The sequence below is a fragment of the Stegodyphus dumicola genome, chromosome 10 (genome assembly GCF_044657685.1).
Source record: "Stegodyphus dumicola isolate Sdum_Otavi_A_Nest chromosome 10, ASM4465768v1".
Lineage (NCBI taxonomy): Eukaryota > Metazoa > Arthropoda > Arachnida > Araneae > Eresidae > Stegodyphus > Stegodyphus dumicola.
The window spans coordinates 137762284-137779185 of record NC_140777.1 but is presented as its reverse complement, the minus strand read 5'-3'; the positions used below and the strand labels follow the sequence as shown (position 1 = coordinate 137779185).

The 16902-nt window shown below is 32.5% G+C and overlaps 1 protein-coding gene across 1 annotated transcript in view; it reads right to left on the bottom strand.

Moving 5' to 3' along the window:
• Window positions 1–16902, bottom strand: part of Ubr3 (Ubr3 ubiquitin ligase) — a 187675-nt gene that overhangs the window by 12140 nt on the left and 158633 nt on the right. The window contains exons 33-35 of the mRNA XM_085825584.1: window positions 12913–13035; window positions 3890–4066; window positions 2251–2460 (exon numbers count right to left, since the gene is read on the bottom strand). Of these exons, the coding sequence (XP_085681710.1) occupies window positions 2251–2460; window positions 3890–4066; window positions 12913–13035 (510 nt within the window). The remainder of the gene's footprint in view (window positions 1–2250; window positions 2461–3889; window positions 4067–12912; window positions 13036–16902) is intronic.

Genomic DNA, 16902 nt, shown 5'->3' with positions numbered 1-16902 from the left:
AAAATCACTGAACTCTGGTAGTTCCAACCTGGGTTCGATTTCAGGCATATGGGCTGGCAGTAAGAGCATTTTTTTGGTTTTTCTTATGCGTAACATGCATATGAGCTAGTTCTCTTAAAAGGTCCTCCATAAAGGCATACCTTCCCTTAGGCAGATAGCCCTAATGCACTTTGCCATAATCAATTAAACCTTGAAAAACATTGGTGAATAATGCTTTTACATCAAAAGAAACTACATTGAAATTCCTAGAGGAAATGCTTCTTACTTTTTTTATAAACTGTACTGAATTAGTTAGGGTGTGTTATTAACTAATAAAGTCAAAAATCTAGAAACCAAATATTTAGCTAATAGGTGCAAGGCAGTGCCTAAATTTGATACAATGGGATTCAATGGAATACCACTTTCATGAATGGTGGGTAGAGCATATAATCTAGGCATAATGTAATGGGATAAGCAATTTTTTTTAAGTGGATAAATAATTTTTTATTATGAATCAAAGTTATTTGAAATTTTAAACTTCCTTGTGTGGTTCTGCTATGTTGACGATACCTTTACCCTATTTGACAGTAACAAAGATTATTTAAATAAAGTTCTTTCAATAACAGATTCCACAGATCCAGCTGTTTATTTCATGTTTGAATTTGGGACATCCAATTCTCTTTCATTTTTCAACATTTTGGCCATATGCAACTTATCCAAATTCAGTACTACTGCTTACCACAAAACTTTAACTGTTTCCCTTTCACAACAATTCAGATCTTGTCATTCGACTAAACAGAGCATCATATTATTCCTATGCTTTCTGTGCATTTCAAGCTTGCTCCTCCAAATTGGCTCTGGATTAAGAATTAAATTACTTAAAGCAGTTGCAACTGGCAAAGAAAAGACTTTTCGTCTAACAATATTGACCAAGTTGTTAAAAAATTCTTATCTCAACACATCAAAAACACCTTCTCATTTTAGGAAATTACACAGTTGCCCTTCCTTTCTTTCCATCGATTAGCTATAAAATTGCATATATTGTAGAGATATTCTACTTTTAGGTCATTTTCTCTAGTGTTGATGAAATTCACAGCTCCATACTTAAGGACTCCATTCCAGATAGAATTCATGGAGAAAACATTGGATTCTTTGCCAATGTAGTTGATTTTACAATGTAATCAACTAAGACAGCCTTACAATTTCAAACTAAGAAACATGAAATATATGTTAGGGAAAAAGAAACACATCAGTCCTGTCGTTGCCCAACACTGCTGGTCAGAAAATCACATTTTTTTTATTTTCTGCAGCCAAAATTATTAAAAAAAACTTCATTGGCAAATTAGATTTTCTAAAGGTGTTTCACATTCTTCAACTCTAGTTAAGATTTCTAATTTCAATCATCTTTACTTTCACATTTTAAGGAACTTATTTCATATTTTTTCTTATTTTCATCAGTTGCTTGACTTCTCTCCTTTCATTCTTATGGTTTTATTTTATCACTGGCTTCTCTCTCATCATCTGTATGTATGCAGCTGAAGAAGGTTCTCTATTTAAACCTTCGAAACTAATCCTGCAAATTTATGAATATTACACTGACTGATGCTTTAACTCCTTGAATCATGTGAAAAATGTTAAAACGTTTACCGTATATATCTGCATATAAGTCAACACTTAAATATAAAACTTCAAAGTAGGGGATCGACTTATACACAGAACCTAAAAAAAAAAAAAAAAAAAAAAAAAAAAAGGAGGAGAGAGATGCTCCGCCGCCGATCGATGGATGACATGTCAGTGAACTTGATTCAATATTATCGTTCATACAGAAAAAACACAAAATTTTTATTTATTTATTCCATTTTATTTATTAGTTTTTTATTAAATTTGTTTCGATTTTATTTTCTGTTTATTAGAAAAGCCCCCTTTCATTTCATTATCTGACGTCACACAGCAATTCAGTCTGTAGAATATCTGTGAGGCACTCTTTGATTATTATAACCATATCGAATCAGTAACTGTAACATAATGTCTGTCTGTTTATTTATCTAAACGTATCAAAAGTGTGAGTGACAGTTTATCAAGTATATCGGCATACCATTTTAGTTGCAGCGGCGCTCATGAGACAAATTTGTTTTTCCGAAAATTTTTCTCAAAAGTCGAAGGATTGACGTATATGTGGGTATATATGGTAATTCATGCAATAAATTCATACAATTACTGCTTAAATCACATGAAAAATGTTATCTTTACATTCTTAAAAACCAAACTAACCAGCACAGCTTCATAGTGTGCTTGCTGCCGACAACAGTTCTCTCTTAAGCACACCATAGTACCACAAACAAGGCAAAGCGATGGGTCTTTAGGCTCACTGTGACAAACTCTACATGGTTTTTTGTGATAGTACTTGAAAATTTCATCATAGTTCTGAGGGAGTTTGAGCAGAGCAGGCGGATACCAAATAATGGGACGTTGCAACAGAACCTAAAAAAGGAAAAACAAATATTAACTTTTTTCAGTCCTACTTACATAATTTTCCAATTTTAATACATACATACATAGTTAAAGTGATAAATAAAATTTAAAATGCATCTTTTTGCCATAGTCCTTAATTTGTAATAAAATGTTCTATGTACTTTGAATACAAATGGGTAACATATCCTTTATTCAAAAGCAAATTCATCTGCTAAATAACTCAGAACCAACCTGAATTAATAACAAATTATATTGATTATAAATACTACACAAATACAGGGTGATTCAAAATGAATACAGCAATTACAAAAGGCTATAACTATTTAATTTAAAAGTATTCATTAATAAGAATTATACAGAATATAATAGAAAATTCAAAATTTTGTTTACATATTTTGTAATTATTCTGTGCGACTCCTCTTGGTAACACAGATAGCATCTAAGCTGTCATGCAGTCATGCAGTCTGAAGCATATATGGAGTCACTAATGCAAGTGCACTAGAAATGAACATTTTGAGTTCAGGAGTTGTTTCTGGCACAGGAAGAACATACAGAATTTTTTTTCTATGGGATTATGTGAAAGATCTTGTGTATGTGTTTCCTTTACTGAAAAAAATTCCAGAGCTCAAAATGCATATTTCTAATGTGCTTGCATTGGTGACTCCAGATATGCTTCAGAATATATGGCATGAAATGGACTACTGCTTTGATGTTGCCTGTGCTACCAAAGGCAGTCACACAGAATATTTATAAAGTATGTAAGTAAATAAAATTTTGAACTTCCTTTTACATTATGTGTATTTCTTATTGATAAATTCTTTTCAATTTAATAGTTATAGCCATTTGTAATCGCTATATTAATTTTGAATCACCCTGTATATCTTCTGTATTTTAAAGCAATGGGGTTTAATTCAAACAGGAAGTATGAAAGTATGTTATAGTCTTTTGCTTAAATTTTTACTCAATTGTAATATTTTTTATAAATAAATAAATAATTTTTTGTGATTTTAATTACTGCTAGTTACATTCAACATTATTTTTTTTAACAAAGCTAAGAATTTCATTCTTATTCTAGATTAAATTTGCTTTATTTGAACATATGATAATATAAACATTTAGAACTTAAATGTATTTAAAATTTATTAAACTTGAAATCAAACTACTTAAATTTGTCTGTTAAATTCAGTCAAGCATACACAGCCGTGCTGTATACGTGTGCAACATATATATACAAATAAAGGGATGAATTTTAATTTCAAGTAATTAACACTTTATTCGAAATTTTAAAACTAAAGGCAGAGAATTTAGTGTAATCAATTACATAACATGAACTATACCTTCAAATTATATTTGCAGATTTATATAATAACATAATAATAATAATGACTAATAACCTACTTTAAAATTATTATACAATAAAAATATAATTCATACATACCCTTGCAGCCATAACTGATTTATTGGCAAAATTCATAAAATCTTGACACCAAGTCCCAATTAGAATTCTGGGATCATGAACAACCCACTGTATGCATGTGGCTGCTGTAAATTCTAAGTTGAACAGATGACTGAGACCCAAAAACTGGCACAGATGCTGAAATTCACTTTCAGAAGGCTATAAAAATTAGACAAGCAAGATTTTAAAAAGAAGCTTTTTTCAGAAATTTAGTTAAGAAAGTAAGCACCTGAAATCAAAGTTTAACCAAATGACTAATATTCTGCAAGATACTACTGATCACATTTATTATTTACAAAATACCTTTTTTTATTTAGAAAAAATTATCTGTCTATTTCAAAATAATTCTTGTTTCTTTTACTTACAGGGGAAGATGGATACCAGAGGCATATAAGGGAAAAAAAACTGCAAAAGGACTTTACAATTTTTATTTTGTGCATAAAAAGAATTAAATGTCATTTACACAGGAAAGTTAAATACCTCTGTTGTAACTCTGTTGATTTTTTAACCCTTTTCACTTCCTGTGAATCTCACATGAGTTATTTATCATTCTTAGCATTTATGACAACAATCCCATTTTCAAATTACTTGCTTTCTCATTAATACATTTTTCTTTTTTCAAAGATATTAATATCTTTTTCTTTTTTCAAAAAGGGGAATCCTGCTTACAACAATATTTTTAAATTTTGTTCTAATTTTTACACAATTTCACACTGGAGATAACACTGTTCTGCATGAAAATGCTCAGAAACTAATCTGTTAATTCAATAATTTCTACTTATGTAACTCTTATACTGACCTGTAAATTGTCACATCACGTAGCATAATCTAAACATCATCAACAACATGTTTTGACTGATTGCGAAGCAGGTATACAAATGTACTTAATAAGTTGATAGTTAAGTTGTTATAGCATACCGGAGTGTGATGTTGCAAATCTACGTTTTCTCCGAGTTGATTTGGGCTACCTGCCAGCACTACACGGGATGCCCCTCTCCTTAGGCTTTACATGGAATTCCAAGGACAGCAGTGACCAGACTCTTAATGGTCCAGTTTGCTACTTGGCTACCAATACCCTCGTGGAGAGGACTTACACCTCCCGGCCCATGAAGAGCAAGTATAGACTTACCCCATGGACCATCGGGAACCGCCAAGTTCATAAATTTTATACCCCCATGTCCGAGACTGCCTAGGTACAGATGCTAGCCAGTACTGGGCAGAGTACTCTACATGGACCCCCGGGGGGTAGATCTACCCAAAACAAAAGCATAGCTGCTTGGATTTCGTTTACAGCAATGGAATCTGTTACAAAAAGGAGCGAAAATTTCCATGTTTCGGAAAAGGCAGCCCATGCTTGCAGTATTTTTCTCAATGGCAAATGACTTAGTTTACTATCATGATATTCCAGGTTTAATGAGCGAATTTTGCCTTTCTATAAACTTACCGAGTGGCCACTGTTTATTGACTTTTCAAAGAGAAGTCTAAAGGCAGTTTTATTGTTTAATGGGAACGAACAACCGTGTGTTTCTGTGGGTCATGCTGTAAATATGAAAGAAACATATCAGAACATCCTAACTGCTCTTTAAATACACCTGTGGTATTTATTAATGGTTTTTATTATTATTATTATTATTGTTAGAGTACTCGGTGTTTCTTTAAATGGGCACATGGTATTTATTGATAAATATTATGCTTTTTTTATTATAGACCATTTGGTGTTTGGATTTGCAGTTCAGTTTCTAATGAGAATTATACCTTGTGTATGTGAAATGTTTCTGCTTAGAGTTACAAACAAAGGCGGTGAAACGAAAGGCAGTAACTGCCTTATCTCTGGGATGCTCCAATACAGCGGTGTCCAACCAATTTTGTCTTGAGGGCTACTTTTAAATTTCTGGCCTGCCTCACGGGCACCTGGTATTTGATGTTTGAAATTGAAAAATAAAAATTTCATGAAAATATGCGTTTTAACTAGATGATTTTGCATTCCAAAAAAAAATGCGGAAAATAAATTAATACAAACCTGAAGAAACTAAATAAAATCCACTATTAAAATGCAAATATAATGGAGCTCCAAACTGACTTCATTTCAAATTAGAAAATAAAGAAAAGCACATATTGTCAAATATCTCCTTAAACCAGCATTGCATTAAGTCATTAACTTGCTATTATTGAGATATCTGATTATTAACATTCTATGATAATGGTAATTTGGCCATCTTCTGATACACAGCATGTTAGCACTATGTTGTTTTCACATACTCTGGAACCAACATATTTTGTACTTGCTTTTTCTTATTTTATGTTGTGAAGGAGCTAGATCACAGAGTTAAGTTGACCCCAAAAGTGCTTTCCCTGTTAGTGCACACCTAAGTACATTTTTGTATAACAGGATCAAGTAGTTTAAAACCTTCATCACTTTTATTTTCTGTGCTTTTGAGTGTCGCATCAGTACAAAAAGTAATAATCTCTAATTTAGCCTGTGATTTCTAACTGAAACAGCATTTTTCCATTGAAGAAGTCACTTCACTTCTAATTCCAAGACATGATTTTTTAGAAACAATAAAATGGGCTCCCCAAAAAACGGGCTTTGGAATCTTCTCTTAAATTGTGCTAAGTAACAGAAAGTTTTCAACATGAATAAATTCCAGGTCTAGAATGAACTTATATGACAGAAAATGTCAATAGCCTTTCTTCCAATTAATTGTTCTACCACAAATTGATTTTAGCCAGAACAGCAGATACGGGACTCTTTATTTCCAATACACGCTTTTCTTGCAACTTGGTATTTAGGCCATAGAGTTTTATAGTGATCTTGCTTATAAATGCTAAGTCAACAAGCCATTCCGAGTCATCCAATTTTTTATCATAATTTTCTTTGGATATGAGAAAGTTTTAATCTCAGACAACATTCCAACAAATCTTGTTAAAACTTTTCCTCAGCCATCTTACTTCTGTTTGGTATATTATATCATCACACTCGCTATCTAAATCATCAAGAAAATTTTTTAAAAGACTACGATTCAAAAGTCGTCCTCAGACAAAATTTACAATGTGTAAAGTAACAGTCATATATGTCTTGTGCTTCAGTGTACTTTTCCAAAGTCAACATGGTCAAAAATGCTTCTGTCATGGAAAGCAGGAAATGCTATTTTTGTGAACATTTGAAGTTGTGGTGAGTCAGTAACATGAGTGAGTTCATGAAACCGCAGGCGAAAATACACACACTTTTTTCAAATCAGATTTCATTTGTATGTACATGAAGTTCGCTATATCGTTCACTCATCATGCTGCCGTATTTCAGAGGCACATCTTCTATAGCTGAGATAACTATTATTATTATTAATTTGTGAAATAAAGACTCTGACATTACCAGCATAGCTTCCTTCATGAGCTGGATATGCAATTTTATATCATGCAAGAACATAACTTACTTTGAAGGATGCTTCTACCTGATTCTTTCCGTCAATTTTTAGGGTGAAAAGATTATCTTGTTGAGCTATTTGAGAAAGTTTCATGACTGAACTTTATGTCTATGTAATGAAGACCCGAGTGGATATTTACTGTTGAAATCCTTATGAAAGGTTTTATGATGACAACATTCAGTCTCTTTACTGCTATTAAAGCACTGCATAATAAATAAAATGCTTTTTTGCCAGCATTTGTAAATAACAGCTAGTCTTCTTTTTTGTAGTTGAAGTGGTACGTTTTCTTTTTCCTTAATGGCCCTGGGACATAACTCATGTTGACAAGGACATCACAAAATATATGAAATAATTTTAAGTATTACAGCAAATCCCTCCTGAAGATGGAGGTTACATATGTAACACATTGCGCATATGGCAAAATCACATTCTGCAAAGTTAACTTTCTATATATATATATATATATATATATAAAAAAAAAAAAAAAAAAAAAAAAGGGGGGTTAGGTATAGTTTAGATTAAGAAAGTATGTATAATTTATACTGTGGTGTAGTGGCCGAAACCGCTACGCAAACCCTGGGTTGTGACACTGGGTTGAAATGAACTTCTAACTCAAGTTAACATGAATAATAAGATGAAAACCTTAATAGTTGCATATCTTGACAATATGGGCCTTGGGTATATTTGGTCCCGTAATTTCAGAATTTTGTTACCAGAAAAATGCTCTACCGCATTCTACATGAGGAATGATCGTTCTTAGCAGGCCAAGATGCCCATAGCTCTAAACAGGAAAAATTGTCCTCTCTTCTCAGGAAACCACCTTATATATCTCCTTGTGTTTACTTGTGCTGATCTCCGAGGGGGGGGAATGATTCTTTCACTCATACATAACAAAGTGTCCATCTCCTGCCCCTGATGAAAAGACTTCTTTTATCTCTTTGTCCACTGGAGTAACCCTCAAGGCTTCAACCAGGATCAATAACAAAAACACAGGATTTCACCACTGAAACAGATACTACTGCAATCTGAAATCATTTATTGTACCTTACCACAATACAAACCTAAATATTATTGTAATTGAAAGGGGGGAATGAAATAAATGTTAATTGAAAGGATTTTTATTGCTCTTTAAAAAGTAGGTAAATAAGCAATTATTTTTTTAAACAGGTGGTGAGTTTTGCTTGGGTCAATGTCTGATACAAGTAAGGAGTGCGAACTCATAAAGTGTCCTTTTCTTGCTTCATTTGGGTGACTCCCTTGGAAAACCAGACAAATCCTGCGCATTTTTAATAATTTGTTTAACTTCTTGTGCGTTAAAGGTTCTTTATTCTTTTTCATTATCACTACTTTCTCTGTTTGCAGTGTTATGAGATCATCTAGTTCTTCATTCGTTATTTCAGGATTGTCATTCTTAACTTATTTTAACTTGATTACTCTTGAATTAAATTACTTAATTTTTTTCTTTTTTTCATTATCTGAAATTTTTCACTGTCTATTACTTTTGTAATTTGAACACTTTCCTTGGCTTCATTTTCAATCAAAGGAAATCTTTTAAAATTGTTGACAACTCCTGATCAATGCTGATGCTAGCAAGCATTCATTGATGAAATCACATTTTCCATGAAAGTTTAATTATTCTTATACAGAATCATTTCCATAAAGCCATTAGTATTTTATGCTTTCCTTTGTCTGCTGCTTCATTTACAGAGATGTGGACATGCCCGATATAATAATATTTATGATTGCCTGATCCATTCATTGGATAAAGGAAGTAGTGCTTGGTAGAAGGAATAAAGTCTCTACATTTCTATGGAATGTTGTGAGGGCTTCAGTACCATGCATTATCAAGAAGTAGGAGAACTTTAAAGCTCAGGCTTTGCAGTTCAAAATAATATTCAACCTTTTAAATGAATGAATTTTCAAACCAGTCATTGAAAAAAAAAAAAAAAAAAAAAAAAAAAAAAAAACTATCACAATGTGGCTGATGTTCTACAGTGTGTAACTGAAATTTTCATGTTGGACAAATTAAATGGAGATTATTAAGAAAGCCCATATATGCAAAATCCCATTCCATAAATCTGCATTTAGCAAGGATCCACTGTATTTTAAAACTTACTCAAAACAGTCTATTGACTGCACAGCCGGATGGATGTTCCATCATTTGTGCAGATGTGCAGCAGCACCAGCAGCGAACAGGACTTTGGTTAAATCGGGCATTCTAATCCAACATGCAGATAAAAACCATGGGACCGGGTAAGGTGAAGGTGGTAACACATGAATAGGTGAACAAAAATGCAATGCCCCTATACATGATGTGCAACTATACCTTTTTTATGGTTGTTTTTTACATTAGAATTGAAGTTTTTGTCACATCGCTATACTGTGATGTAACTGACAGGTGCCAAAGATAGGATTTTGGGCTACTGGGAACCAACAAGCCATGGGTTGGACACCACTGATCTAGTAGATAATGGAGTAGATCTTTCCTTGATTCAGTCCTCTTTTGTAGAAATAGCCAGTGATTCAGCAGTATCTGGTTCAGCAGTTTTGCTAGATCCAGATGATATGAGGATGTGTCCTCTGCAAGGACATTTATGACCCCATTATCAGAAACACCATAATGAGAAGGAATCTACCAGAATATATTTTTTCTGCAACATTAACAGAGATGACGAAAGCTCTGCATCTCTCAACTTCCTAACTACTTGTTAGCTTATGTTGATCTTCAATAATCAGAATAGCTTTGCTAGAGTCAGAAAGCTTACAATCTTTGGAAGATCATCAAAAGTAAAGTTTTGTAAAACAACATCTATAACTTTTATTTCAATTTATTCAAATAAACTAAAATCAGTTTTGAATTGGCTAAGGGGTTAGTTAATGAAATAGGATTACCTCAAAAACTGAAAGCATTTCTGCTCCTGATAACATCCACCATTATAAAATAAAGAATACTCCAGCAGCTATCATATTAAAAAACTGGCAAAGAAATATGAAGATAAAAAGCAGAATGGTTGATTTCAATAGGATTTGGAGCAGACAGCAATAACTGGAGAAAATTTTAAATCTTTGTTTTTTCTTTAAAATGAGATTGTACCTGCCTTCTGTGATTTTAAAACTATATGGTTCATTAAATATTGTTTCTGAAAATCAACAAATGGGAGTTTGACAAATTTTTTATAAAGCCTGATGCCAACCAAAGAGATTTCTTGTCTGATATATACTCTGCTAAAGCAGATTAAAAAGGCATCATTTCAAATAATCGGAATCGATCTCATAATGATACTTGCAGATTGTTGCAGATGCTCAATTAAAGAATATGATTAACTAATAAAATTAAAGGTTTACTGATTTCCTCTTAGCAATATGAAAACAAATTAAACATAAATAAGGTATTTCAGGATTATATTTTCAGATTATAGGAGTTAACACATTTGTAGAAAGCTTTAAAGAGGATTGCTGTGCTATAAAAGAATCTAATTCAATTCATTTTAAAAACACATGCATGCTAAAAACTGGAGGTTATAAAAGTTGCTAATTAGTTTCAGCCCCAATACCTGTATAACTTCAAAATTATTGTAAAACATACTTGACGATTTCATACATGTGAAGACTCTTCCACTATAATGAATATTACACAAATGTTCAATATTGTTAGTTTAATTTTACTTTAGTTTAATAATATTATATATATATTATATATATAAATATATTGTTTCATAAGAATAAATTGAATTTAATTAAAAAAATTAAATTTAAATACATATTTAATTAAATTAAAAATTTTTGTACCATTGCTGCAAGGAATGAAATTTAAATTTAAACAAATTTAAATTCTTAACAAATACGTATAAAAGTAAAAAAGCAAATTTAAATTCTAAAAAAAGGAAAAAAGCCGAAATAATTTTAAAAAAATGTGCAAACATGTAAAAGATTTAATTCTCGAACTAATCTACAATATCATTTAAATTCAGAAGCATAAGCAAATCAAGTGCAAAATCTATCCATGAAAATAAATCTACTAATTTAATAAATTAAAATTAAATTAAACAATTTAAAAATTATTTTTTTTTTTTTTTTTTTTTTTTTTTTTTTTTTTTTAAATGCATATGTGAATGACCGTAGAGTAGGCAGGAGACAGACTTATCAAGGGGAAGTTGCCTCCAAACCTAACTCTCCAACCATTCAATTCGTGTTTCGTCACTCATGCAGGCAAGGGTAAAAGTCAAAACCAAAAGTAATTCCAATAAAGTGGTATCCTTAGAAATTAACATTTAAGTATTAACATTTAAGAATTAAAGTTCAAAAAGGAAAAAACTAATGAAGTCTTTTGAGTAACAAGCAAGTAAAGTCATAAATTAAACTTTTTCTTAAAAAATGAAATTTTTTAAAAATTAATTTTTTATAAAATAATAAAAAAATCTAGAAACCAATGTATTATTAACTATGTGTAGGGGAAGTTTCTGTAGACAAGGATTTCTAAAATACATTGGTTTCTAGATTTTTTTATTATTTTATAAAAAATTAATTTTTAAAAAATTTCATTTTTTAAGAAAAAGTTTAATTTATGACTTTACTTGCTTGTTACTCAAAAGACTTCATTAGTTTCTTTCCTTTTTGAACTTTAATTCTTAAATGTTAATACTTAAATGTTAATTTCTAAGGATACCACTTTATTGGAATTACTTTTGGTTTTGACTTTTACCCTTGCCTGCATGAATGACGAAACACGAATTGAATGATTAGAGAGTTAGGTTTGGAGGCAACTTCCCCTTGATAAGTCTGTCTCCTGCCTACTCTACGGTCATTCACATATGCATTTTTAAAAAAAAAATTTTTTTAATTTTTAAATTGTTTAATTTAATTTTAATTTATTAAATTAGTAGATTTATTTTCACGGATAGATTTTGCACTTGATTTGCTTATGCTTCTGAATTTAAATGATATTGTAGATTAGTTCGAGAATTAAATCTTTTACATGTTTGCACATTTTTTTAAAATTATTTTTAATTATTTCGGCTTTTTTCCCTTTTTTAGAATTTAAATTTGCTTTTTTACTTTTATACGTATTTGTTAAGCATTTAAATTTGTTTAAATACATATATATATATATAAATTATATATAATAATAAAATTATATAAAATTTGCAAACAAATTAATAATAAATATATTTATATATAAATATAACTACTATACAATACACATTCAAATTTTCAGTCTAGTACATTTGATTTGTAAGTGGTGGACTAATACCTTAAAATTTTCACTTTTGTAATGGTTGCTATGCATTGTAATTATAAACACATTAAAATACAATAGCTGCAATGCAACTGAAAATATGTCTCACATTAGATTTTACATGACACTAAAGCAATTTCTTACATGTGAACAATTTAATTCACTTCTATATTGCAGGCATCAATTTTATTTGAACAATAATTTTATTTCATTAAGTTTTAAATAAACTCTAAATACTAGTTATATTAACTTAAACAAATTCTAAATAATTTAATGTCATTAAATTTTAAACAAAGTCCAAATATAGCATTTTAAATGGTTTGGTATTTCAGTTCATAAAAGCATACTTTCATCTGAGGAACTTCCTCTTCATACAAATGGCTTTGCAGCAAAGACGCAATTTTCAAGAAATGTAAGCAATAATCTCGGACAAACTTTTCCATTGATTCCTCAGTCCATTCAATGGATCTCTAGAAAAAAGAAAGCATAAAACATAAATTTATTAATATTTGATATCATGCTTGAAATGTTTCAAAATATACATTTTTTTAATTCATGTAATAACTTAATTACACACTCCAAAGGAACTGAGTAAACTTAATGACTTAAATGAAATAAAACTACCTTTATTCATGCGAAATTATCTATTATGTAAAGATTACAGATGAAAAAAATAGCAGATGAGAGGAGAAAAAACTATTACATATACATGTGATAGTTTCTTGGATGAGAATGTGGGTGCTAAAAGTGAAGGGAATTGATTTTTAATTCAAATTAGAAATTTAAAGATCTATTGCCAATTAAGTGCCTTTTATATTTTACACACATACAATAAAATAATAACTGAAACTCTCATACAGGATGACACATTCAAGCACATTACACATTTCATATGTGAAACACCCAGCTCTCAGATGTATATATACGAGGGCCATCCAGGAAGTAGATTACGTTTCCGTCTGTGTCCGCTAGGGGCGGGGCTAGCGCGGCCATCTTGGGGTCAGAGCGTTGCGCAGCTCAGTCTGCATCTAGCCGTGCTAGTGAGAGGTTCGTGCTGTGCTCCGTTCAGATACTGTGACGGTTTGAAATGTCTGCGTTAATTGAAAATCCCGCGAGGTGCGCTCAGTAATAAGGTTTCTGACTGCAAAAAAACTGTAAACCGATAGAAATCTATCGGCAGCTTCGTGAAGTGTATGGGGACAACATTATCACTGAAGGTGGAGTGCGTCAGTGGGTCATAAGATTTCAAAATGGCCGAACCAATGTTCACGACGAAGATCGAAGTGGGAGACCCAGCATAGTGACCGCCGAACTTCTCGAAAAAGTCGATGCTAAAGTCCGTGAAAATCGAAATTTCACAATAACGGAACTTTCTTTGAGTTTTCCACAAATTTCGCGAAGTTTGTTGCACGAAATCATCAGCGAAAAGCTTGGTTACCACAAGTTTTGTGCAAGATGGATTCCAAAAATCTTGACAGAGGACCACAAAAATCAGCGAATGGCTGCAGCGTTGAACTTTTTGGACGCTTACCATAAGGATGGTGACTCTTTACTCGATCGCATCGTTACTGGTGACGAAACATGGGTGAAACATGTGAACTGTGAAACGAAATTGCAATCAATGCAGTGGGGGCACACAAGTTCTCCCCAAAAACCCAAGAAATGCATGCAAACAATGTCGGCAAGGAAGATGATGGCGACTGTTTTTTGGGACAGAAAAGGTGTAATTTTGGTGAACTTCCTGGAAAGAGGCACTACAATAAACTCTCAAAGGTATTGCCAAACTCTCCAAAAACTCAGAAGAGCAATTCAAAACAAGCGCAGAGGAATGTTGAGCTCTAAGATCTTGTTGATTCACGACAACGCCCGGCCCCACACGGCAAATGTCACTCGTAAAGTTCTTGAATCTTTTAAGTGGGAGTTGTTTCCTCATCCGCCGTACAGTCCCGACCTGGCACCGAGCGACTTCCACTTATTCCCAGCAATGAAGAAGTGGCTGGCTATGCAGCATTTTGATGACGACGCACAGCTGCAAGAAGAGGTAACGAAGTGGTTGAAGGCGCAGGCGGCCGAATTTTTCGACGAAGGAATTTCCAAGCTCATACATCGCTACGATAAATGCCTTAATTTGTATGGTGACTATGTAGAAAAGTAGTATTTGAGTGTGGCTTTCATCTGTATATAATAAAATTTGTTTCCTATACTTTGTTTATTTTTTTATTCCAAAACGTAATCTACTTTCTGGATAGCCCTCGTATAACAAAAGGGAGGCCTTCATAATTAAAAATATTTACATATCATAACAAAGTAGAGGGTATATGAATGTACTTTTAATTATGAATTTTTGTTAACAAAAGATAGGCATTAATACGTAAAATGCATCCATACATCATATAAAAGTAAAGGGATTCATAATTTCATGAAACATTAAAAAATATTTTTGAAAATAAAATACACAACCATAATCAACTTTTATTGCAGGAAAAGATCAAACTTATCACCCCCCCCCATATTTCTCAAATACTTGATGTGTCCAGATTTGAAGATGCAGACATATATGCAATAATCCACTTTTGTCTCACACACATGCTAGCACATCATAATCAATAAATATGAGCTACAACAATGATAACATGGCAGAGAAAATCCTGGAGAATAGTGCAATAGGGAAACAAAGACAGTAATCTTGATATATACACCCACAAAAAAAAGTCAGATTGGTTTTAATACAAAGACTGAATAGCCACAGCATTAACAAATCAACTTCTTATCCTGTGCACCCTATTCACATTGGTGATAAATTTTGATTGAGATGCTTTCACAAAAGGGCTCTTTGATACAGAATAGGCAGGGATTTCATCTTAGGATATATAATTCATGCTCCTATAAATTTTAAATTGTGAAAAAGAAAAATTTTTATTTCAATTACATAAAGGGTGTCTCTAAAAGAACGCCAGATTTGAACAGCACATTATTTTTATTTGTTGTTGTTGGCAACATTGGTTTTGCATGTTTTGTTATCATTGATGATTGAGGTTATGTTTTGATACTGTGCTTTTGTTTTCCAGGTTAATGTTTGTAGTGTATAGTCATGGAAAGATACAGTATGGAACAGCGAGTGTTGATTGTGAAAACTCACTACAAAAATGGTGAAAGTTTCGCGGAAACCGTTCGGAAACTCTGTACAATTTTGGGGCACAACAATGCACCAAATGAATCTACTGTTCATAGGTTGATCAAGAAATTTGAAAAAAAAACCATTTCAACAGTAGGCATCAAAAGCACAAGATGGCCTTGAAGTGGCCGGAGTAAGGCAAATGTTGCTGCTGTGCTTGATTTGGTCACTGTGAGTCCGGAAAAATCATGTCACCGTCGTGCTCAAGAAATGAACATGTGTCCAGCAACAATGCATTGAATCTTAATGAAAGATCTACATTTACACCCGTACAAAGTTCAGTTAACACAGGAACTTAAACCAGCAGATCATGGAAAACGATGAAAATTTGTGCAATGGATCCTGGAAAAAGAACGTGGTTTCACAAAGCACATCATTTTCTCAGATGAATCTCACTTTCATTTAAACGGCTTTGTGAATAAACATAACTGCAGAATATGGGGATCAGAGAATCCAAGAGTAATTCACGAAAAAGACATGCATTACGGTTTGATGTGCAATTTGGGGTGGGGGTTTAATCAATCCTTATTTTATTGAAGATGACCAAGTAAGGGCTGTCACGGTGAATGGAGTTCGTTATCGTGTGATGCTCACTAATTTCCTTTGGCCCCAGTTGGATCAAATGAACATCGAAATTTCTGGTTCCAACAAGATGGTGCAACTTGCCGCACTTCAGGAGACACAATCGCTCTTCTGCGTGAGAAGTTCCCAGACAGACTAATCTCGTTACGAGGAGACCAAACCTATCCACCTCGATCTTGTGACCTGACACCTTTGTACCTATGGGGGTACACTAAGTCATGAGTTTACAAAAACAAACCCCGTAATCTGTTGGAATTCAAACAAGAAATTCAACGGGTTCTCAATGAAGTTGATGGGGAAATGTGCACGTAAGTGATAGTTAATTTCATGGACAGAACGATTGCTCGTAGGGCTAGCAGGGAGGGCATATGCCCAATATTGTGCTTCACATATAAACTCAACATCTCCTGAAGAGAATGGTATATTTTGTTTGCTTCTTTCAAATAAATAAATTTGATTTATAGTAGATTCCAATCCGACATACTTTTTGAGACACCCGTTAGTAAAATCTTTATTAACCCTTTGAGCAGCACAGGGTTTTAGATCCATCATCAAAACCATTATTTAAACAGCATTTATT